Source organism: Nomascus leucogenys, chromosome 14 (assembly GCF_006542625.1).
Source record: "Nomascus leucogenys isolate Asia chromosome 14, Asia_NLE_v1, whole genome shotgun sequence".
NCBI lineage: Eukaryota > Metazoa > Chordata > Mammalia > Primates > Hylobatidae > Nomascus > Nomascus leucogenys.
Genome location: NC_044394.1, coordinates 22608293 through 22632718, shown reverse-complemented (window position 1 = coordinate 22632718; position 24426 = coordinate 22608293). Strand labels below are relative to the sequence as shown.

The 24426-nt window shown below is 34.4% G+C and overlaps 1 protein-coding gene across 3 annotated transcripts in view; it reads right to left on the bottom strand.

The window, feature by feature from the left end:
* VRK2 (VRK serine/threonine kinase 2) overlaps positions 1 to 24426 on the bottom strand; it is a 115461-nt gene that overhangs the window by 20981 nt on the left and 70054 nt on the right. For all 3 annotated transcript variants that reach the window (XM_012501214.2, XM_030827031.1, XM_030827030.1), the window contains exons 8-12: positions 20762 to 20894; positions 11900 to 12020; positions 8945 to 9003; positions 4798 to 4964; positions 426 to 587 (exon numbers count right to left, since the gene is read on the bottom strand). In XM_012501214.2, the coding sequence (XP_012356668.1) occupies positions 426 to 587; positions 4798 to 4964; positions 8945 to 9003; positions 11900 to 12020; positions 20762 to 20894 (642 nt within the window). The remainder of the gene's footprint in view (positions 1 to 425; positions 588 to 4797; positions 4965 to 8944; positions 9004 to 11899; positions 12021 to 20761; positions 20895 to 24426) is intronic.

Below are 24426 nucleotides of genomic sequence, written 5' to 3'. Positions count from 1 at the left end.
ACAGTCACCATGCTGTACATAGATCCCCAGAACTCATTCATCTTATAACTGGAAGTTTGTACCTTTTGACTAGCATCTCCTCATTTTCCCCAAGTCTCATCCCGACAAATACTGTTCTATGCTCTGCTTTCATAAGTTTATTATTATTTTTTTTAGATTCCACCTATAAATGAGATCATATAGTATTTGTCCTGTGTCTGGCTTATTTCACTTAGCATAATGTACTCCAGATTCATCCATGATGTTGCAAATGTCAGGATTTCCTTTTTATGGCTGAATAATATTCCATTGTGTGTGTGTATATATATGTATATATATGTGTATATGTATATATATATGTATATATATGTGTATATGTATATATGCGCGCATATATTCTAATGTAACATTAAGTTAGAAAAAACACACACAAACAACCCTCTCACCTGAGCTGCTTCATTGTTCATCAATCCAATCAGTTTCTCCTCTTTTTGCACTTCTTTCCATGTTGCACAGGACTCAGTGCTTCTCTCACTGTGGACTTTTTTTTCGATTAATCTATTGTGTGCCTTGTTGACTTGCTTTGTTGCAGCCTTTTGTGAATCAACCTGTTGGTATAGAGTAAGTAATAATATATAATGAAAACTTTTGGTATTTCTTTAGAAAATGCATATATGTACATATATGCATATATACATATATGTACATATATATACACACAGACACAATATATATGAATAAAATACACTTTGTGGATAAAGAAAATGTGTTCTATAACCACAAATAATATTGTGGTTACGGACCACACTTTATCCATTCACCCATTGACACACACTTAGGTTGTGCCGTATCTTGATTATTGTGAATAGTGTTGCAATGAACATGGGAATGCAGATACCTCTTTGACATCTGGTTTTATTTCCCTTGGATATATACCCAGAAGCAAGGTTGCTGGTAGTTTTATTTTTAGCTAAGATATTACTGAAGTTTTTAGTGCCTCCTATATGCTAGGCATTTTAGGTATAAGAGTTTTTGCCCTGGGAGCCTCTGACATATAAGCAAAATTTGGTATAAAAGATTCACTCCTCTGTGAAGGTTCCTAGAAGAGATGATGCCTCCTGGATCTGCTTTTAGTTGGCTGGTTAGGCTGCACTGCCGTGGGCACTGCTAGCTACTAAACAAAATGATAGCCAATTAACGGAAAATTTTATTTCTATGGAAACTTTTAAAATTGTAAGTGAAGTGGATGATAGTGAACACAGTGAAACTTTTGCTCAAAGATAGAAAAGCAAATATAGAAAACACCCTGGGCATCCCTTATAATAGAAGGATACTACACAAATGTGTGACATTTTCAAGAAAGTAGCTATGAAAGTGAGGTAGTTTTTATTTAATTTTCCATTGGAACTTCACACTGTTCTATAAAATCAAGAATACCTTTGGACTCCTAAAAATTAATAAACCAAAAATGTGCTTCTAATTAAGAATCTGCATTTCACTATCCTCATATACAGAAAATAAAGAGAAGTTCATAGAATTATTTTGAGACCTAAAGCTTAGGAAAATAATTTGTAAACTGTTAAATTCTATACAAATAATATTACTACAAATAATAATATATTCAACTCTGGATATGCTATGGGAGCCTCAGATTTAAGGTGAATGAAGGGACAACCTTTTAGCTCTGACCTGCAGCTACTTCTCTGCCTAGATAAAGCATTTAGGAAGGATGGGAGGGCTCATTATGCCCACGTGTCTACACTATTACAATATAGTAACATATTATAGTTGATTACTGTATATTGTATATATGATTCAAGCACCATAATAAGGTGGGAGTCATTGATAAACGGATAAAAGGATCCTCTGGCTCTTGAAAAGTAGCTTATTCAAGGGTCGTAACGGGGCCTTTAGTAATGCTGTTTTCCATCTTGGCTCTAACATTCTCATCTGGGAATTCTAGAGCTATAGCTCACCTCAGTTAGCATTGTTACTGAAATATTGTTTCTTTCAGTGAATTTTGGAAATTAAATCCTAGTGGGTGGCATAAAGAGACTGTGATGGTCTTGATGAGACAGTCTTCTAATTTGATTGGCGGTGCTAACTCAGGAGCCCCCAGAACTACTAGCAAGTGACTTCAGTTTTACATCCCTCATTTTGATTCAGGCAAATACCCCAAAAGATTTGTTTTTCATGAAAAAATATCAATATCACTACTCTCTTGACAAAAATTCATTTCCAATTTAACTCCAATAACAATATTTGAGGACTTCTCTGTCCAGATTTACAGAGAACAGTTTATAATGTCTAGTAAAATCCAGTATTGGAAAAAAAAAAGCTTTTTCTTTTGCAAAAAGGTGATGTAAGTTTGGTGAGATTCTTAGGGTAATGTGCTACCTTCTAATACCTAATCAAAATACGTTTTTTAAAAAAATACTATATTTCCCTCTGTATAAGTTTCACTTGTTATTAGCAAAATAACATTTAAAAATGTAAACAGTTACAACTTTTTTCCCTTGAATACTGAATGATGGTAACATTTTATTTATTTATGTATACCTTTTCTGGTCCAATGTCTTCTTTTAAAATATCTTTGTCCAAAAAATGTATTAGTCCAGAGTTCATTCACTAGTCTGTTAAATATCTCTATAACTACTTAACTACATATAACTATAAACCCATTTATAAAGTAACAAGAAATGATTTTAGTTACTAATCAGAGGATTCTGTCTGTGACTAAAAAGAAATATGGAGCCGTGTGACTGATATGCATTTTGGAATGATTTTTGTTATGGAAGCAATCTATTGTGGAAATCATCCTATATGTGCATCATTCAGGGGAACTGGGAACAGGATAGTTTATACTGTTATACCTTGCATTTGAACATTTTCAGGTTTGGTTTTTGTAGCACTGCAAAATCTGTAAACTTTGAAAATTAAGATACTTAAAGTTTAGCCACATATGGTGAGCCCATATCTTATGCTATCATTATTAAATATATGTATGCGCTTAAAATACTATAATAAATAAATATTGATCTGCTGCAAAATATATCCCCAAATCATCTTACTGTCTATACATCCAGGCTGATCACATTTCTTAACAGAAATTAGCGTAGGTCTTAAAAGCGTGTATTATTTTTAAGTGCTTTTTTTACTCATAATCAAAATAATCAAAAGGAGTAAAATATTCTTGATGGAGGCTCATTGGAAAAAGTGTTTTATGTTCTCTTCTCTACATATAAAAATGGTTTCACAACAAACACCCTTTGAATTTGATGAAACTGAAAATTCTGGTGGATAATAATCAGAATTTTATATCAGAGGATATAGCTATCGGTTTTTAAAGTGGTTTCTTTTACATTTCAATTAAGTTTATGAAACTGAAAAACTACAAAAAGGGAAAAATCTACTTAAATTAGCGTAGATTAAGTGGTGACCATTATTGCAACGAAAATACTATGTCAAGGAAATGGCTCTTTGTTTTGTTGCAAAAGTGATAAAAACACAAAAGTCAATAAAACTGTTAAAATAAGTCTCAGTAATTACCAAGATCAAAATCCAGTGGCTTTTTATTAAACATGAACTTTTGTTCTGCCTTCTGCAATACGTAAATAGTGCTGACAATTGGTTTGTGAGACACTTGCTACAATAAAATCTAATTGTATCATGAGAGAAAGGTGACAATCAGGAGATCATGAAAAAATTACATATTCTCACTGGTAGTTAATTAGCCATGCAAAACCTCCTCAAACAGATATTCTCTTCTATTAGGAATGATTACTATGCAGGCCTACAGATGTCAATACTACAGTCATTCAAATACTTCTTTTCCTACTAATTGAAGGTTGTAAAGCTCTGGTGCCAAGGTTTTGCTTCCAAAGAGCTAATTTATGACTAGAAGGATATTTTATGTCTTCAGTTGCAGCAACTACAAAATTCAGCAAATCAGAACCATCTGTGCACTGATACTTGACTCACCATTCATCTAGCAGCCTATCAGTCACATTAGTTTGCATCCTGCATTCTTGGCTCATGAACATGTGTGATGATCCAAAGTTCATAAGAAATATTAAAAATGAATGGCATCCTGACCCTATCTTACTGTACATGCATCAGGAAAAAAATGCCCTCCACACTTTATTTTTGCATATGGATAGTGGTCAAGGAAGACATGGATGCTGCGTTGCCTGTCCACTAATCTTGCTAATAACAGCAGTCTAAGACTTCCATCACCCGCTTAAAAATGCTCGAAATCTTAATTTTTTTTTTAAGTTGGTGTTGACCTTTAGGAAGATGGCAGACTAAAAGAAGAGGTGTAACTTTTAAAAAATGATTTTTTTTAACCTGGATCTCTGGCATAAACTCGTTTATTTTCTGTAAAGAACTGTTTCCATGGATTGAAATATCAGCACATTCAAATAACCTGGTTAAATCAAAGACTATTATCACCAACTTATGGCCAAACTGGTAGGCAAAAACAGAGGGCAATATGTAAAGAAAATATGGAGAAAAGAAGCAAATGATGGCTTTCTCATGAGTAACATCGGATTAGCCTTTACCCTAGTCACATCTCTATGACAGTAGTGACTGCTTTCTTTCATAGTACATAGTAGGCCACAGATCCTGTTTTTCTCTGTGAGACAACAGGTCAAAAGAACTTGGAACAAACTTTCTTGGTGCTGAGTTAGGGGAAATGGGAGTTAAATATAAGGAAGAAGAAAGCTGTCAGACTCATTTTGAGACCTAAAACAACTTCATTCGATAGAAAAGTATCATAGAAGGTAATCATAGGATAGCAGGGATTATGTTACTTACCTTTTGACTGTTTGGAGTATGGACATTTATACTCTGTCCTTTTGTGGAAAAGTCCAGTGGTCCTAAAGGTAGTCCATGAGGGTTCAAAATTTTCTTGAGGGCTTGATAGTTTGGCTTTTCATCATATGCTAAACTATGAGCACATACCAAAAATTGGGCTATTTCACCTGTGAATTATTAAATTTTTTACACGTCATTCACAATTGGCAAGAATTGTCAAGACTCCAATAATCTCAAAATCTTTCTGTTATCTTTGTCTTTTACACATTTACATCTCCTGAAGAAACTAAAAATGAACAATTCAATGAAAATAACTTTTTAAATGATATTCAAAAATGACTGAAATATAGTGACCTACAGAATTGATGAGACAAACTAGTAATGTTTTTAACATATTTTTGTTGATACGCTTACAATTCACTGATCTTATGAGAGGAAGTATATTGTAATAATTATAGTGATTTTATGAGGTGCAACTATTAAGGACTACATAAATAATACAATTGACCATACTTCATACTTTATGTTGAACTTCCAAAAATTCAGTTAAAGTGTTACTTATTATAAACCTCTTTATTTTTAAGGAAAAAAAACTGCAAATTTTAATTAAGACTTTGATTTTGGGATTATAACCGTATATTTAGAAATGACCTTGAATTCCATGTTGTTAGCTAGGATTGACTTTAGAACGCATGAAACCTCCCTCATGTCCTCCATACCTAGCTAGCCTGGTACACAGCCTCGTGTTTTTTATTTTAGAGCAGTGGGAGGAGGAGTTGCCATCTTTTATTTTTTTCTCTAGTGTAAAGAAATGTTCCCCTAGAACTACATAGTAAATCCCCTTTCCCCAAAAAGGTTAAGAACTACCAACTTTTAAATACAAACAGAATTAGTAACCAACAGTTACAAACATCACTGCATTAAAATATTTGTAGTTTGCATTTCTGTTTCATGTTGAGGTTCAACCTAAAATTGGAATAGAAGTGGTAATAATAGCAAATACTATTTAAAAACTGGCAGGTTTTCATTTGTTCACAGAGATGTTTAGATATGCCTTTCCCTTTCAAAAATATATCACTGACTCAAACTCAAGTACTTCTTACATTCTCACTTAGTTGCTTATATCCATGGTGGGAAAACCTGGGAAACTTCATGGGTTGGCGGGAGTGACTTCCTAATCCTTCACTTCTCCTCTAGGCCTACCTCCACCCAAAAGAAAGGAAAACTGCAGAGGCACTGGGTTTCACTCCCTATAGAGAAAAATTCCAAAAGGAATAGTCATCATTGCTTTCTCCCTATTAAAGTTAAGAGTGACCACTTTCACCATATAGTCCAGAGCTATTTCCTGGGAACATGAAGCTAACGTGATTAAAATGTGAACTCTTGGCTCTGGGCTTTTTTTCCTTGACACTGTAGCAATTATGCAACCTATTTTTTTCATCTCTTTTATTTTTATCAAATTCTGTTATCTAGCATTCGGTCAACCAGATCTCTGTTAACTAGCAAGTGCTGCTATTTTATCACCATATTTATAACTGATGCTTCATGCAGCCCCTTCACAGGGGCTCGGGGGTATCCAATTTCTAAAGGGATGATTAAAAAAAAGATTAAATTACATTCACTACTATTTTAATATAAATATTGTCATTTTATGGTCCTTTGAAGATTGGTAAGCCAAGTTTGGTACATATTAAAATTCCATTAACCAGAATATCCAAAATGAGGAAAAGAGTTGAATGTGTTGGGAACAAATCACTGTTACAAGACAATGGAAAACTCCTGGCACTCCACCAACTGAGAGCAGCTGTGCTGCAAAGCCTTCATGGGACTGGGGTTTGGAAAAATGAGGTACCAGTGAGGTAGGAGGGGGAGAAAATAAAAAGAGCCATTTCCATTATAAATTTATTATTACAAACCTGAAGCGCAGACTATTGTGATGTAATACTGGTTTAAATGTTAGTCTTTCAAGATCTGGATTTATTCTATTAAGTACATTTTAAAATTTACTAGCATATTGCCAGAACTATAAAGCAAAATGCCTTTAGTATGAAATTATGATATTTCTAATCATCTGCTTTTTAAGCCAGTGAAGTATTAAGTATCATTACTATCAAGAGATAGAAACTTTTGAAACTATTATTATTATGCTTAGTTGGACATCTATGCTGCAAACTTCTGGCTGTTTTATTTCATAAAATGTTTCAGTAATAAACTTTTGTAAATCAGTTCCTTCATTTTCATGGTTGTGTTCTTCCTAAGCACAACCTCCTAATTTAAGAGACCTTCATGTAATATTAAAGTTTCAACACTTTTTGCTTTAGAAACAGAAATCTGCATTTTATAAATAGTATGGATTCAATAAAATGGTTTGTGCTGAGAAACAAAAACTGGGCGTGTCCCCCATCTAGATTACTCATCTGACTCAAATCTTTAACAATGGAGTATGACATAATATACACTACCCACAAGCATTTGTCTTGTACAATTCAGGGCATCTGGGCTTTCTTACTCTAAACTGAACAGTTCCTTTTTCTGCAGGATTGACAAGAAAGGTAAGATATATATATATATTTTAATGACATCTTCCCATCTCTCTTTCTGTCCGGTTGATTAAAAGATAAACTATACGACTTGGTAAAAATGCCAATAAGGGCCTGGCGCGGTGGCCCACACCTGTAATCCCAGCACTTTGGGAGGCCAAGGTGGGGGGGATCACGAGGTCAGGAGTTCGAGACCAGGCCTGGCCAATATGGTGAAACCCCGTCTCTACTAAAAATACAAAAATTAGCTGGGCATCGTGGCATGTGTCTGTAGTCACAGCTACTTGGGAGGCTGAGGCAGAAGAATTGCTTGAACCTGGGAAGGGGAGGTTGCACTGAGCCGAGATCGTGCCACTGCACTCCAGCCTGGGTGACAGAGCGAGACTCTGTCTCAAAAAAAAAAAAAAAATGCCATTAAGAATATTAGCCAAAAAGGAGTGTTACCATTTTGACCAAGTTATTGACAGTTATGAAAACAAAAATTTCATCTTGTAACCCATTCCCACAATGAGGATCTCTCCTGTGTGGCTCCCTCAATCAGATGAAAAGTACTAGAGAAAGGGGAAAACAAAAGACTCATGTGGGGACAGGCTTATTGGACTTGCAAATGGAGGGGGGAAGTAGAACTGGCTTTTTCTTTCCTTTCCTACACAAATGAAAATTTTGGTTTCTAGTGAAAGAAAGGCTGTGAATATAAGTTTAAGATGACTTAACTCTCTAGTTCTCAACCAGATGGAAACAGATGCTATTAGACCTTAGCTAGAGAGGTCAGTGTACATATCTACTTTCAGAAGTCAGCTCAAAGCTAACTTTGAGATTGTCCAGTGTAAACAGAAAACAAGATTCACTCTGATTATCTGTCTCTGAAAAAAAGCAAGACTGATAGTGGGCAGTGGCTTTTTCTTATAAGACAGTCTAACTCAATTGTTAAATTAGTGTTGAATAACGTGTTGCATATGCACATAAAATGACAGGAATGTGGGTAATTACTAGTTGACGTGCTATTTTATACAATATGTATTGATAATATTGTCAATTAAAAATTCCATTGTATACTAACTTGAAAATATGAAAATACAAAATATACCTCCAAATCCCAAAATCATATGCCTTTGCTAATAAAAAATTTTTTTTGCTGGTAGTTCAGTCAGCATAATTCTGGTCTAAACAGCATTCAGTGTTTAATGATTTGGTTTTTTAAATGACTGATTTAAAGTAGTTTTTCCTTAGGTCAACTTTATCTTCTTTCAACAATATAAAGAGGAACAAAACCAGGCAGTCTTAACTCTAGAAATACCAGATACGGTTGACTATTAAACCTGTGCATGATTCTCAAAATAGAGATCTTAAAAAAAAAAAAGGAAATGCACTAAGCAGAACCTAGAATTTTCCACCTCAATATCTTCTTTTGAGGTTCTTGTGTTCTAATGTTAAAGATGATCTAAACATTGTGTTCTTTAGCAACTTATTTGCAACATGAAGAGTTCCCTCCTTCCCACCCTGATGGGAATAGGAGCAAGTGGGTTAAGCAAAAGCTACCAAACGAGAACGACAAATGTGGTGACCTGTAAATCTTAAGAGAAGGTTGAGGTTATTATTTGACTTACAGCAACTGCTTCCAGAAGGAGCCCATTTAAGCACTGACTGGGGGAGCTCGTCCAACAGACTAAAACAAAATAAAGTAATGCACAATGAACATGTTTTCAACCCTGTGATTATTTTGACTAGAAAACAAAACTCTCTATGTGTTGGTAGGTCACCAAAATTGTGACTTTCAATGCTTTTTTGTCACCCAACTATAATGGATAGGAAAGTAAGCAGAAGTAGAGGAGAACCGTCAATGCCCATAAACTAATTTTATATCAATAACCTAGACTAACATAGGGGCAGAAAAGTGTGATCTCTTTTCTCACCCACCATAAGGGTTGCAGCCAACATTCCTAACACAAAAGACAGGTTAACAGGAGAAAGCATAATAAATTTATTTAATTAAAGTTTTTTATGACACAACTTGAGAAATGAAGACCAAAGACCCAAGGAAGTCTATCTTTATGCTTAGGTTTGATGAAGAATAGACAGCTGTGTAGGCATGTGACTGGACAAAAGGGTATGTTCTAATGGTACTGAACTGGGGCGGGGGGATCCAGCAAGGCCTGTCCATATTCTTGATGTGTGTAGCATTTATTCCTCCTGGGGATGGGGCAGGACCCCTTTGGCATGAGGGTCTTAAAGGGAGAAGGGAGAGGGTGACCTTTCTAGGTTTAATGCCTTGCTTGGGGTACAGGGGTTCTAGTTTCTATAACCCGCTTTGGGGAAGAGGAATTCTGGTTTCTATGACTCTCTTCTTGGGAGGAGAAGGGATGGGAGACAAGAGGGCAGGAGAAGGTCAGAGCGAGACTTGGCTTCTGAGGTGGGGCTTCTGGGGCCATCCAGTCTCTTTCAGTTCAAAGGTCTCAGCATGCCAAAGCACCACACTTTGGGGTATTGTTCTCTGGGCCCCAATACTAAACAAGATGGAATTACAGGAATTATAAATGCTTTAACTCAAAGTTTATATATGCAGAAACACAGTAGTAGTAATATTTACCATGATTTTTTTTCTCAAAAACAACAATAAAAAATTCATGCAAACGTTGTATCTAAGTATATATGTGCATTGTTCTCCATTGGGCAATATTTTATGCTGTCCCATGATTAAACAGGTTTGTGGGATGCTCAACTGGTAAGTATAATGCAAATATTCCAAAATCTAAAAAAGTCTCAAATCTGAAACACTTCTGGTCCCAAGCATTTCAAGTAAGGAATACACAACCTATAAAAACATTCAACTAAAATTATTTATATGTGTGAGTGAGTCACCACCTCTGGCAAAGACAGAGTAGCAACAATACACACATTGATCCAGTAGCATGCTATGTCAGGAAAATAAAAGGCATAAGGGAGATACAGTGTCTTGGCTGAATATACAATCACGCCCTTACGGGGAATTTCAGTGTCATACCTTCTCAGCAAGCTGAATAAATTATGATTATGTATTATGTACTATAACAAGTTTGAAAATGTCTATGGTTTATCTGAATTATAAACTTCATAATATGACATTGGCTTTACTAGTCTATAGGTTTACATTATTAATCAAGTCAAAATGAAGATATTAACATATGTAAGAGTCCCCAAAATGTAAATAGAAGTTATGTTTGATTTATTAGCATTATACATGTAAAATAATAATTTTACATGACATCCTATTATACATAAATATGCCTAGGTAGGTATATTCATTATAGATACCTACAATGAATGTAACTATATATGCATATTGATAAAAAGTTAAAGCAAGTCATATTAGTCTTATTAAAAAAACAAATATACAATCATTAGAATTAAAATGTTAGTTTTTAAAAATAGCATCATTACTTTATTACATTATTCTAATTAGGTAAACTAGTTGGAAAATTAAATACAAAGACTATTTATGTATTCCCATCACCGTGTTTTGACTTGACCCATATTTCGAAATGTTACATGAAAGTTAATATGGACACATCAATCACTGCAGTAAATAACTGATTTAGTTCTAATATAGACTTATATAAATGTTTTAGTTTTGGGTAAGGGACTAGGATGATCAAAATTCTGAGTGGAGAAATATTTCATGTATGTCAGTATTTACAAATGTAGTGTATGTATTTTTCTGAATCTGCAGGCTAATCTTTCTCAGTATTAAGAACTGATGCCACACTGAATTTAAAGATAGATTTCTATGAATCAGCTAATTTTCCCCTAGCTTTGTACTCTTCTGTTGTGACTGTCCTACTTAAAACTTAGCTTAACTGCTGCTTTTGCTACCTGTGGATAACTACTGTTGAGCATATCTTGGTATATAATGAAAAACTGGTTATTCTGTGTTCTATGCAATTGACTTTTTCTTAGGCCTGATCAGTGAGAGAATTGTAAAACAGTAACACACTCTGTTCTTAGTCTGACCTAATTTTTATGCTAGCCAAATCCAGGTAATAAAAACTGAATGTAGAATATTAAAAATGTTTATGTGGCTACAAGATTATCTCCTATAAATAGCTCATGTAAAAATTTTGTTTCTTAAGAAAACATACTTCCTTCAAGACAGAAAGAAGAGGTATGTTGCTCTCACTTGAAAAATATAAACCCTATTTGTCCCATTTCACAGTGCTGTTTTACACAGTTAATATCAATCGTACCAAGCTCAGACTACTTTAACATACTTGTACAATGCTAATTTGAAAATATTCTTCCTTGAAAACACTACCACCTAGAATCTAAGCTTTGGAAATACCATGTAAAAGAACAGATATTTCACTTTATATTTTGCCCTGTAATTCAAGTACGTGTCTTTTTACAATGTTATCTTAATGGATTTTATGTGTTAGTTGTTTGGTTTTTTTAAAACATTTTTCAAACTAAAGAAATTTGCTTTGGTTGTCATGTTGGGTGAATGCCAATCTTCTCTGTGTTGTTAGCTCCCTTTAATGTATCCCTTCAGACCTGGTGCAGTACATGATGAAATACTTGAAAATTTGTACTTTGTTTTAGCCGTCTGCACAGCCACAGGGTCCTTCAGGTTCTGTTCCCAGGGAAGTTTCCCACATAACCACCGCAGCATGCAGTAGCCGAGGATCTCAATGTCACTTCGTCTGGACAGGGCTATAGGAGTAAGCATTAGAGAGAAAGATGAGGGATAAGCAAGTCCTTAAGAAATGGAGAAATCTTTGGTTGAACTACTATTGATGAAATATGAAAAAGCCAAATCGGCAAAGTGTTTTATTTGTTCAGCTGGAATAAAACTTAAACGCCCAAGCATTTGGCCCCAGTCCACAGACAGGCAGTGACTGGTTGCTGTTGAAAGTAAGGGTCAGTTTCCTCACCTCCTCCAACTTCATCTTTCCTTAGTCTGGCCTGTCACATGAACTTGATCCCCATGGCCTCTGACATGATCCAGACAACCCATAACCCAACACCAACACTTTCTCAAAGAGCCAAGCAGTAAAACAAAGAAATAAATGTCTGCAGCTAAATTGCTAACATATGTTCCAGGAAGTCCATAGGGTCTGCACTGGTCATGCAGAGACCCTCTGAGTGCAGACTAAACATTGATGGCCTTTCCTGTTCCACTCACACTAGCAGCATTTGAAGTTGGAAGAATATGACAAAACTGCCATCTAGTGTGCAGTATTAAAAAACGGGTCTTTCTGAAGATTTTTCAATCACATGAAAATACAATAAAAATATATCTACTGCTTTGGATACAGGGTTCTACAATTTTACAAATACTATTTTTAGATATAAGCAGCAGCAAGCTAAAATTCTGGTCCCATATCTACATAAAAGTGAGGCAATGGTATTAGAGGCTGGGGGGAGAGCCAAATAGAGGCCTTCAAAATTTAGAATAAGATGGCTTTTCCTAAAAAGTACATTAAAAGCACATTTTCAGGCCCTTGTATCATTTTATATCAAGCTATTAAATGCTGTAGTCTAATTTCATAATTTAATATATATGTGTAAGTACCTTATATAAGAAGATGGACAATGAAACCTAGGAAATGTATGAAATATAACTGATACTTATTAACAAACCACTGAAATAATGATTAAAACATCAGCAAATACCAGTAAAATAAACTCATTTTTGTAGTCATTCAAAATTGTTATAAAACAATAGGCTGGTATTTACATTTCTGTCATTACTCGAATGTTCATCTGTGTAGGGATATATAATCTCCTAAGAGCAGTAAGTGGCTGTTAAACCTGCTATAAACAGGTATCCTATTTTATTATCTTTCATGAAATAAACTCTGAAAAGTTACTCAGTGAACTTAGTTTTTAATTTAAAAAGTCATCTACTAAGAACAATGATGCCAGCACATCGTAACTACTTTTGGTTACCACGTGTAAGTTATTATAAAAGCAGAAGACATGATTAGCTCTTACACCCTAACTGCTATTAGCGTATTGGATTATTAAAGGCCCTTCAATCTAGCAGAATGCTGCAGTCCCATGGGTGCCATTTACTTTCTGTACAAGCTTCAACAATGTCCTAATGCAAGACTTGGCTCTCATATTAAAATAAAAACACAATCTCTACCACAGTGTTCTGTAGTGATTTCTTCAGTAATAAATCTCCCATTAATAATGGAATGGTTCCATTTGTACAGATGTGTTCACAAGTCTCCTTTCTATTATGGCAATTCCTGATTACCATGACTTAAAAAATCTCATATCCTCTAATTTTCAAAAAATGATATTCTGGCACCGTGTTTGGATGATATAAGCCACACACAAGAGGCCCTTTGAGGAAAAATAATCAGAATTAAAATAGATTGAACCTTCCTAACCATTTCCCCCTACCCCCCAATTGAGGGATTAATTGATACGAAGCTGTAAGTAATGACAAGTCATTTAGATTTCTGAAGCCAATCTTTCATAAACTGGTCTTCATTTGAAATAGCCCTTTGAGAGTTAACTTTACTTCACTATTATAGTTTGGTCTTACCTAATTAAAATATATTATCACATTTTTCAATCTTTTATTTTCTTTTTTGCACATAGGTATTAACTATGGTTAGGTGAATGTTTTGCCACTGTTTCTGGTAAGTCCTACATAAATGCATGCAGTGATAAAAAGAACACCCAATAGTCACCCTTTCCTTTCCCCCCACTGAAGAGCGACTAAAAATGTTTCTGACTACATACCTCTACCTGAAATTCCCTCTCAGAAAAACAAATTGAAAAGTTTGACTTGTTTAGTGAAGTTAAAATCTTAGACTTTGCCAATGATTGTCTTCTTTCCATCTACTGTACACAGAGGAGTAATTTTAATACCTGTTAAATTAATTAAAAACAAATATTCTAGATGACAATATTAAAATCTATGTGTGCATGTATAGTTTACACAAAGAATTGATTATAGTCAGAGATTATTGTCTAACTGTAAAAAATTTTTTTTAATTTGAAAGTTGCTTCTTTAATTATACAATTTTCAAATTCATTTTAAAAAATATTAAGTGAAGCAGTAAATAGAGCTCTGGACTAGGAATGAGATCCAATTCTATTCCTGCCACTAATATTTTATATTTTCAGCTCTAAAATCAGATGATACTGTGCAATATATTTCTTTTTAATATATTTTCATTCATTTGAATAGAAAATACGTTATGGATTGTTTTGTTTATGAGTCATGTATTTGCACAATTTATTGTAATATGTAGGGTTCTTCAGTGGCATTTGGTAATTAATGTAATTATTGACAGTATATTTTCATATACATGTCCAAAAATGAAGTGTTTACTTATTATTGCTTGGAACTGTAATGAGATTTAGTTATTTCTAAACTTTCTCAAGTTTCTAAATATTATTAATAGCATCTAACTTATATTGAGTTTACTAATATGGAGTAATATACATCACTCTTTTTGTTGAAAGCCTGTGGTATTCTCAATTGTTCTATATTTCTAAATTATAAAGTATTGCCAAAGTAAAAACAATTAGAAAGAAATAAGCACAGGTGAGGATTTAAATTATATTTAACTAGAAAGAAAATTTTAGAAATGGCTGATAGTAGAATACATAATTAAAATAAAAACAGTTAATGTGATTTATGGAGAGCTGCTACTGTGCCTGGCACTCTACCTGCTTTTTATTATTTCATCTAATCTTTCAAACAATTTAAAGTAAGTATTAGCCCTACTGACAAATAACAATATGGAGTCTCAGAAAGGTTAAATAATTTGGTCAATATCACAGAGCAAAAATTAACAGAGCTCAGCACTGAAATCCAAGTCTTTCAAAAACCAAAGCCCATGCTCAATCTTGTAATTACTTCGTTGCCAGGCATGGTGGCTCATACCTGTTCCTAGCACTTTGGGAGGCTGAGGTGGGCAGATCACCTGAGGTCAAGAGTTTAAGACATGCCCAGCCAACATGGCGAAACCCCGTCTCTACTAAAAATACAAAAATTAGCCGGGCTTTGTGGCACACGCCTGTAATTCCAGCTACTCAGGAGGCAGAGGCAAGAGAATTGCTTCAACCCAGGAAGTGGAGGTTGCAATGAGCCGAGATAGCACCACTGTCCTCCAGCCTGGGCGAAAGAGCGAGACTCCATCTCAGAAAAAAAAATAATTACTTTGCCTCCATTGTTAGTTTTAATACCATTCAAACAACATTACACACACGACTTCCATAGTGAGGAAGGTATTTGAAGCAGGCATTTAAACTTAAAGCATCAAGACATACTGACACAAAAATAGTTGTTTTGGCAAGGAATAAATGAGTGGAAGATCTGGATATCTAAGCTGCATCACTGACCAAATTTTTCATGTTACTATCCTTTCATGAAACTATTTCTTTCAAGTTATTTCATTCCAATAAAGAAGGATCTTTAGTTAAAATATTTAATTATAAAGTGACAAATGGTCCTTCTAAACTGGTATAAGAACAACAGATAAGTTATCTTAGCGAACTAGTCCTTGGTTTAAAGACAAACTGGAATAAAATTAACTAGCCCAATTCACCAAACGGACTGAAAGAGGAACTGGGAGAAAAAGAAAAGTCTAAGTATTAATTCCAAGATTTATCTCCTTGTTTGCCTAAAGCGTTTTCAGTTTCATTTCTTATACTGAGTAACATTATGGAGTATGAAGAAAAACAGGGTTCAGTAGGAAATAATAAGGTGAACTTGAAAATTTCTGCATCAAGCAGAGTTCAAATGCCCAAAATATTAATGTGTGCTTAGAAAGACAATAAGAAAGCAGAAAACATCTCAATAAGATGCTCACCTGACAAAGTGAATGGTGACTATCTGCAGAACAAATTTAAAGTTTATTCTTAGTTTTCCAACTGGTAACCTATGTAATTCAGTATTTTGTCAATTCTGATGTATAAAGATCCAGAATATTTTATGGTGACCATGACTTACTGCAATTTCAAAAAGGATATAAGGAAATATTAGGATGCAATGTGTCATATTTCAGATAAAATATTAAACCCAGGCCTCTCTTATTTTTTCAGTACTTTTAAATTAAGCCCTAGTTTTGTGTGTGTGAAGCTTAGGAAAAGTCATTCAATAAAGCAAATGTATCTTAGACTTGGCCACTGTAAGTATTCTTAACCCAGCCAAAAGGCCAAGACATAAGTATTGTGTAAACCATGTCATTTCCCCAAGTTTAGTAGCATGAAAATACATTCTCAGTTTATTTCACATATATTTTTAAGTTGGAGTGCTAGATTAGAGTGAAATGAAACCATGAAAGAAATAACACAAGACTTGGATTTCACATACCATAGCAATTGGCAAAAATAAAAAAAAAAGTATGCAATATATTTATTTGATAATAAATATATTAGATAAACAAATGGACATTTAAAATACAATTTAGATGTCGTATTTTATGGTCATCAAAGATGTCAAATTAAGATAGGTATTACAGACTCAATGCATAGGTCTGAAGTATTTAAAAAAGCTCAATATGTTAAATGCAGTATATCTCTAGAGAAATTAGGTATTGACTGCATGCCTCAGTGAGTAGAAAAATCTACAAAAATCTATACCACACATTGATTCAAATATTGCTTTTTAACATTACTAAGAATGTAACAAATTTTAAAATACTATATTTGACACAAATATAATTCTCTTTAATTATCAGGCAATAAGCCCAAAATATGTCAGTGTTTATACATGTTAGTTTTTATAAAGAATAAAAAAATTAATAATAGAAGAAATAAGCCCAACATTTATTACTTTAATTTTATACTAAATGATGCACTTTAGCCACTTACAAAATACCTGTAGGTCACACAAGAGAATTGAGTTTGGAAGAATCAACACAATTTTTAAAAAAACATACAGATATGCAGATGTATAGGAGTTCTAGGAATAGTTATCCATCCATTAATCCATCTGTCCATCCATCTCTATACATCTCCATGCGTATCTTTTGGTTTGTAATAACATAATAGCTAATTTTTTTCCCTTTCAACTACCCTCCTTTTATGTAAATTTGAATTAGAAAATGCTTAGATGTAATGGCTGAATGGCAGCTTATACAAGTTCCTTCATTATAAAAACTCAATCCACAGAAAAATAAGATTTAGCTTGAGTTTTTAAATAACCTGCTACAAAAAGTAGCACAGAACAGACAGTCTGATCAGGCTAATAGTAGTCTCCAGTGAGTGGCTAAGTCATAAGTCAGTTTTATATTGAAGCTTGAGTATTTCTCTTCAGGTCTCTTGGCCTGACCAAGAGACAGACCTGACACTTGGCAAATGCTCTGGCACCTAGAAGTTCCATATCTTAGTGAATTTTTTTTTTTTTTTTGCTTTTTATACTTTATTTTGCACTGTTTTTCCTCAGTATTTGATCTCATAGTTGGACTGAAAAAAAGATTTTTCTGAGATTAAACTACATAGTGGCTGTACTGAAAGTAAACACATGAATATTTATGAATCTGACCTGCATTTTCCTATAGGCTTTATGGCATTGTTTATTCTGGTTTCTAGATATGGCTAAATGATTATTTATTTTCTAATAAAATCTTCAACTGAAATGTTTTACTTTGGAAAATTAAATGTAAAACATAGGAGTGAACAGTATTCAGACATTTGAGGATGTCATAAGCTCCATTTTATATCCCAGACTAAAACTTCACATTAAAATGCCAGCAAATATATATGTGGGTGTATATATCTATATATGTGTGTATATATGTGTACATATGTGCACATATATGTAATGTGTATATCTATATTTATATCTGTATCTACATATATATATATATATCAATATGCCCAGAATTTTAGTGTAAATCCTATTTAAAATGCATTAAGGAAATCTACTATTTTATAGGAAACTGGTGAAACCTTCGATAAAAATGAATGTTCATTCTATCATGTAACTTTTCAGCAAATCCCAAAAATATTTAATGTAGGTTCTTCCCTGAATATACCTCCCAGGGATGTAATACCATCTTTCTGTGATCATTCTCAGTTCAGTCTTCTCCCCAAAGACCGAGGGTGGTGAAATCTTACCAACATATTCAACATGTATTAAGATTTTAGAATAAAAAATATAAGCAGACTAAAAAATAAAAATGTGTTCAAATCTTTCAAGAAGACAACAAAATGAAAACGACACCCTAAACAATGAAATTAATTGAATAGGTCTTTCAGATTTACCACAGTCCAAACACTGACCAACACATAAAAACTCTCCTTCTCCTTCCACAATCACAGTGGTTTCTTAGCAATTCCACTACTCAAAACTAGATCAGAGCAGTTTAGAACTACCAGTTGAAATAAATGACTCAAACATAAGTTGGTATCATTATTAATATAACTGAACCAATGCTTAAGAACCTGTATGATGAACTTCCAGTTATACCATTATCAAAAAAGTACTGTTTAAGTTGGTATCATTATTAATATAACTGGACCAATGCTTAAGAATCTGTATGATGACTTTCCAGTTATACCATTATCAAAAAAGTACTTACTGTTTCTAAAAATTCTATTAGGTATAACAGAATAAATCTGGCAAAGATGAAAAACAAAATTCACCGAGAGTGAAAGAACTTTAGATGGGGAAAAAAAACCCCACTATTAATGAGTATTTAATTCTTATATTTCTTGAGTATTTGATTCTCACATTTCTTAATGTAAGATACGTCCCATATTATCTTTAAATTCTCACTAATTTATTAACAATATGAATACTGAAAAATCACACAACACTACAAAATTTCTTACTGATCATTACTTTTCTAACCAAACTATACTTGAAAAAAAATGTAGTCATTTCTTTTACTTTGATCAGGAATATAAAAGATAATTTCCGTTTCAGAAAATCCAGCCTATGAATCTTTCTGAAAGGAAGAAGTTATACTTGTTTTACTTTTGCATTGGCCTACCTTAAGCTAGTATGGGTTTTAATGCCCTGCAAAATGATCAAGACCCTCTACATTACATGGTCAGTGGTCCTTTTAAGAGAAAAGGCAATAACATACAGTTGTTTTCACCAACTAAAACTTGTTAGAAGGCATCAGTTTAGAGTAACAGTTCAACAACCATTAAGAAGTGCAAATATCTAATTGTCCTTTAGTAAAAATGTGGTCCTTTCAAAACTGTTAAAAATTATTTGTTTGGTTTAGCATATTTGAAAATACTTTTATAAACAAAGTTTACGAAGAATATAATTTTGAAAGCCAAAGTTTTTCAATAATCACCATTTTTTCACTAGCATAACATTAGAATTGACTTTTTGTCTTGCGGACAGAGCAACTAAGAAAGTACAGTTGCATTGACCATATTGATTGGGAACAAAGCAACCATCAGTGGGACTCGGCACCATATATTTTCAATATTGACCTCCTACTTCCTTTTCCATGGCTTTCTGGGTCGGCTATTGGATTTGGACTGCAGTGTAATAAACAGCTAAGGTTTAATTAATGGTAAATGAATACAAGACATAGGTTATGACTTTAACTAATTAGGGAATTGTTGAATTAAGTCTGCCTTGGAATGCAAGGCAGTGCAATCAATATCCAATAAAAGGACTATGTATGTAATTTACCTGCAAATGTGTTTCCAATACCATCAAAGTGAGTTTAAATAAGTAAGATATATGAAAGGCGACTGGGAGAGATTTCCACAAATTAACACTTTATAGTTTCAGAAAAAATAACCTTATTGCTGAGAGATGATATCTTCTAGAGCTTTGGTAAAGGTACAATGGAAAAACAGGAATAATTGTTCATATGTGCAACTTTTTTTTTTCTGAGGGGTCTTGCTCTGTCGCCCAGGTTGGGGAGCAGTGGTGTGATTATGGCTCACTGCAGCCTCAACCTCCTTGGCTCAAGTGATCCTCCTCCCACCTCAGCCTCACAAGCAGCTGGGACCACAGGCAAGTGCCAACGCTTTTCTATTTTTTTGTAGAGATGGGGTTTCACCATGTTGCCCAAACTGGTCTTGAACTCCTGGGCTCAAGCGATCCTCCTGCCTCAGCCTCCCAAAGTGCTGGGATTATAAGCATGAGCCACTGCACCTGGCCCACGTGCACCTTTACCAAATCTGTAATATTCACTTCAGTATAAACATTCAGTGCTGACCTCCAAGTTTTACCTATACAAACTGTGATTTTCTGGCTAAAATGAGCAGCAAGTTTTGCTTACTTGACACATTTTTGCTCCTTCATCACTTGTCACAGTCTATATTTCTTTCCACTGTTAGAAGAAATATTCATTGGCATAACAGGAATTCACTGCTTTTGATAAAAACCTCACCAGTGCTCTTATGCTTCAAACTGACTATGCAAAGGTCATTTCATGCAGCCTCATTACCCTTGTCTCTAGTCATTCTTCTGAAATAAAAATAGGAAAAAGAAAAAAGAAACCCACCTACTCCCTTGTGGGCATCCAAGCTGGTAAACTCTATTGTCCCATTATGGCCTTTTCTAGGATTTTCCTGATACTGTTTGTGGTTCCCATTGGGACAATATCTGTAGGAAAGTCCATAATCTGCAAGATAAACCTGGAAGACAAGCACAGACAAATGAATAATGCCTTTGTCCTCTGAAAATTATACATAACCTTTATAATTAAGTCTTAAGAAACTGATAGGTTAAGAACAGCCTCAGATCTACATTTTATTAAACCAAATGGTGCCTTAGGATAAAATATGTACAACTGGGGGCCATAACAACTAACTTTCCAACTTAAATCCTTTCTTCATCATTGGCATATCTTATTTCTGAGTTGACTTAGATTTTTAATCTTTTTATTTTGCTCCTAAATTCCCTTCCCTCCAGGTGGGCATCTAGACATCATAAACCACAATATGTCTTTTTATCTGTATTCACACAGTTGAAGACGCTCTGCTTTTTCCTGTAACCCCTCCCTGAAACATAAAACTATTTCAAGCAGGAAGGGAGATAAGAGCAAACATTCTAAAAAGATAAAGTTGATTCTTGAACAACATGGGTTTGAACTGCACAGGTCCACTTATATGTGGATTTTCTGCTGCTTCTGCCATACCTGAGATGGCAAGACCAACCCCTCCTTCCTCAGCATACTCAGCGTGAAGACGATGAAGACCTTCATGATGATCCACTTCCGCTTAATAGTAAATATATTTTCTCTTTCTTATGATTTTCTTAACATTTTCTTTTCTTTAGCTTACTTTATTGTAAGAATACGGTATGTATAATATATGTAACTATAAAATATGTATTACTCGATTGTTTATGTTATCAGGAAGGCTTCTGGTAAACAGTAGACTATTAGTAACGCTTTTGGAGTCAAAAATTAAAATTATGCAAATTTTTGACTGTGCAGGGGAGTGGGGGTCAGCACCCCTAACCCTGGCATTGTCATAGGTCAACTGTAAACCTAATGTTATGAGTCTCCTTTAACAGGAAACATAATGATAGTGAAGAGATTGTAAGAGGTAATGACTCAACCAAAACACAAGAAACACCACTATGTTATCTGTATTTATGAATGGAACATTAATGCAGAACTTTTGACCTTTCATATGAATCCATATTATCACTGTTATGTTTCTAAGTCAGTTAGAATTGCAAGCAGGGTCTCCAAACAGAATACAGATTGTTAAAAGTCAGATAGCAATTCAAGTGAATTTACCTCAGATTACTTTTGGAGAGAAAAGGAAGGGGGAGAAGTAGTTTTACAGACAGAGCATATATTGAATGGAGAAGTGTTTTGACTAGACATTTACTGTGACATGTAGTCAGAAAATAGTAGTTCCCAAATGTGGCTACCATTCCCCCTCCCCCAGAAAAATAAAGAAATTTCAACTTGGAAAATGTATCATTTCATACACATTTCTTTAAAATTAAGGGATTTAGGCAGTGTTTCATAATGCAGCTTCAAGACAATAAAGTATTTACCATATAATCTGCGCTTTAAAATGTATCTATTAAGATGAAATTCTGCATTTGAATTTTAGTTTAAGTTTTTGGTTTTAGGATAGGCTCAGTAAGAGATATTTTAAACTTTAAAATATAAACAGCACAGAGTTTTCTTCATTTGTTGGAGTAACTTGCAAGGCTGTCTGAAAACAAATATTTCAGTTTGTCTCTCTCTCCCACAGATGCTGTTTCTTAACATGGCCTCAGAATTAATTGATCTCTCTGCCCTAACTCAACTAGACACATCAGGATCAGATATGGAACAGGTTGCTTGCTTTTACTGTGTCTGATGCATTTTTGTCTTTATTTTGAGAACTAAACAGGCTTCACATTACAAAGCAGATATCACAAAAATGAACAGGTTGATAATTACACAAATGGAACTGTATTTTAATATAATAGTTTACTATTTTAAAAAAGAGCTATCAAGAAGCTGTTTTATGTACTCACCAGCACAAAGAAATAAGACTTAAATTTTATGAGGTGCCTACTATGCACCAAGCAGTATGCTAAGTGCCTTACATCCACTGACGCTGTAAGTCCCATTATCTCCATTTTATTCCTCTGGAAACTGAAGTTTAGTGAGGTTATGTGGCTTGTGTAGTAAAATGAAGTCAGGAATCTATGGCAATTCTGACTCTAGAGCTTTTACTCTCAGTCATTGTCAAAGGGAAATAGTACCAGACAAGTTAAAAACAAGACTTTATTCAAGACTACTGCAATAGGTGAGAGGCGCGTGCAATATAGATGAAAGTTTGAACTAAACTTCAGTGAAACAAAAGGTGGAGTTTTAAAGCACTGGGGTGAGATAGTAGAAAAGTACCAGAGGATGTTACAGCAAGGCTGGTCAATGTGATCATGCCATCTATGTTTGCTAATTGGTACTAAGGCTCCTACCTCCCCGCAATGACCAATATCCTGCAAAGGAATGACCATCTTGGGTTATACAACGGGCAGGTGGCTGATAGAAAACTTGTATCTCAAAGGGAAAGAAAAGAATTTACAATTTCAAGTATTCTTAAGTTAATGCTCTAAGAAAAGAGACGTCAGGGGACTACAGTCAGGAAGAAGACTGTCAAGTTGTGTCAAGCTAAGGGGAATATTAAGGCTGTCTTTGTCATCACTAAGCTACAGGCCTCTGGGTTGTGCTAGGTTGCTCAAACCTTGAAGGGCAGTATAGGGTTTACATTTAATATAAAGATGAAAACCTGGCCAGGCATGGTGGCTCATGCTTGTAATACCACCACTTTGGGAGGCCAAGGTAGGCAGATCACTTGAGGTCAGGAGTTCAAGACCAGCCTGGCCAACATGGTGAAACCCCGTCTCTACTAAAAATATAGAAATTAGCCAGGCGTGGTGGTGCACTCGGGAGGCTGAGGCAGGAGAATTGCTTAAATCCAAAAGGCTGAGATTGAGTGAGCCAAAGATTGTGCCACTGCACTCCAGCCTGGGCAACACAGCAAGACCGTCTCAAAAACAAAACAAAACAAAACAAAAACACATAGACAAAAAGCTAACAATATAATAAAGTAGACATACATTAGCTATTTACTGACTGTTTCAGTCCATGAGTATTTCAGACCTAAAAACATTTTACAACATGCATGGGTGCAACCTTGAGGAGCATGCACTCTAAGAAAGAAATCTCTCCAACAACACTTGCTGTTTTCCAACCAACGAGAAATGTTCTTGGAGGTCTTCATAGGAAGTTACAGGTAGGATTCAAATAATCACGAAAAGCTACTGAAGAAAACAGTAGAGTTGAGACTCCTTTAGCAAAATGAACAACCATCCATCCCCACCCTCAACCTTCATATAAACCTTTTTTTCCTAGTTTGGACTTTTATCCACTAGCTTAGCATACGGTTCAAAATATTTATATAAAGATAAATATAAATATAAACGAATATAAATATCCTTTAGAAAATTCTATGAAATATTCTCTAAGATTCTCATGGAAGTTTTGTCACTAGTATATATTAATATATTTTTAAAATATAGATTATGGGCCACTACCAAAGAGATCTAGGAATGACTGCCTTTGGTGAGAAGAAACTATATGTAAGAAGAAGTCAAGTCACTAATCTGTCCCAAGTAATCAAAATGTTGACAAATTAATTTGACTTGTTGGGG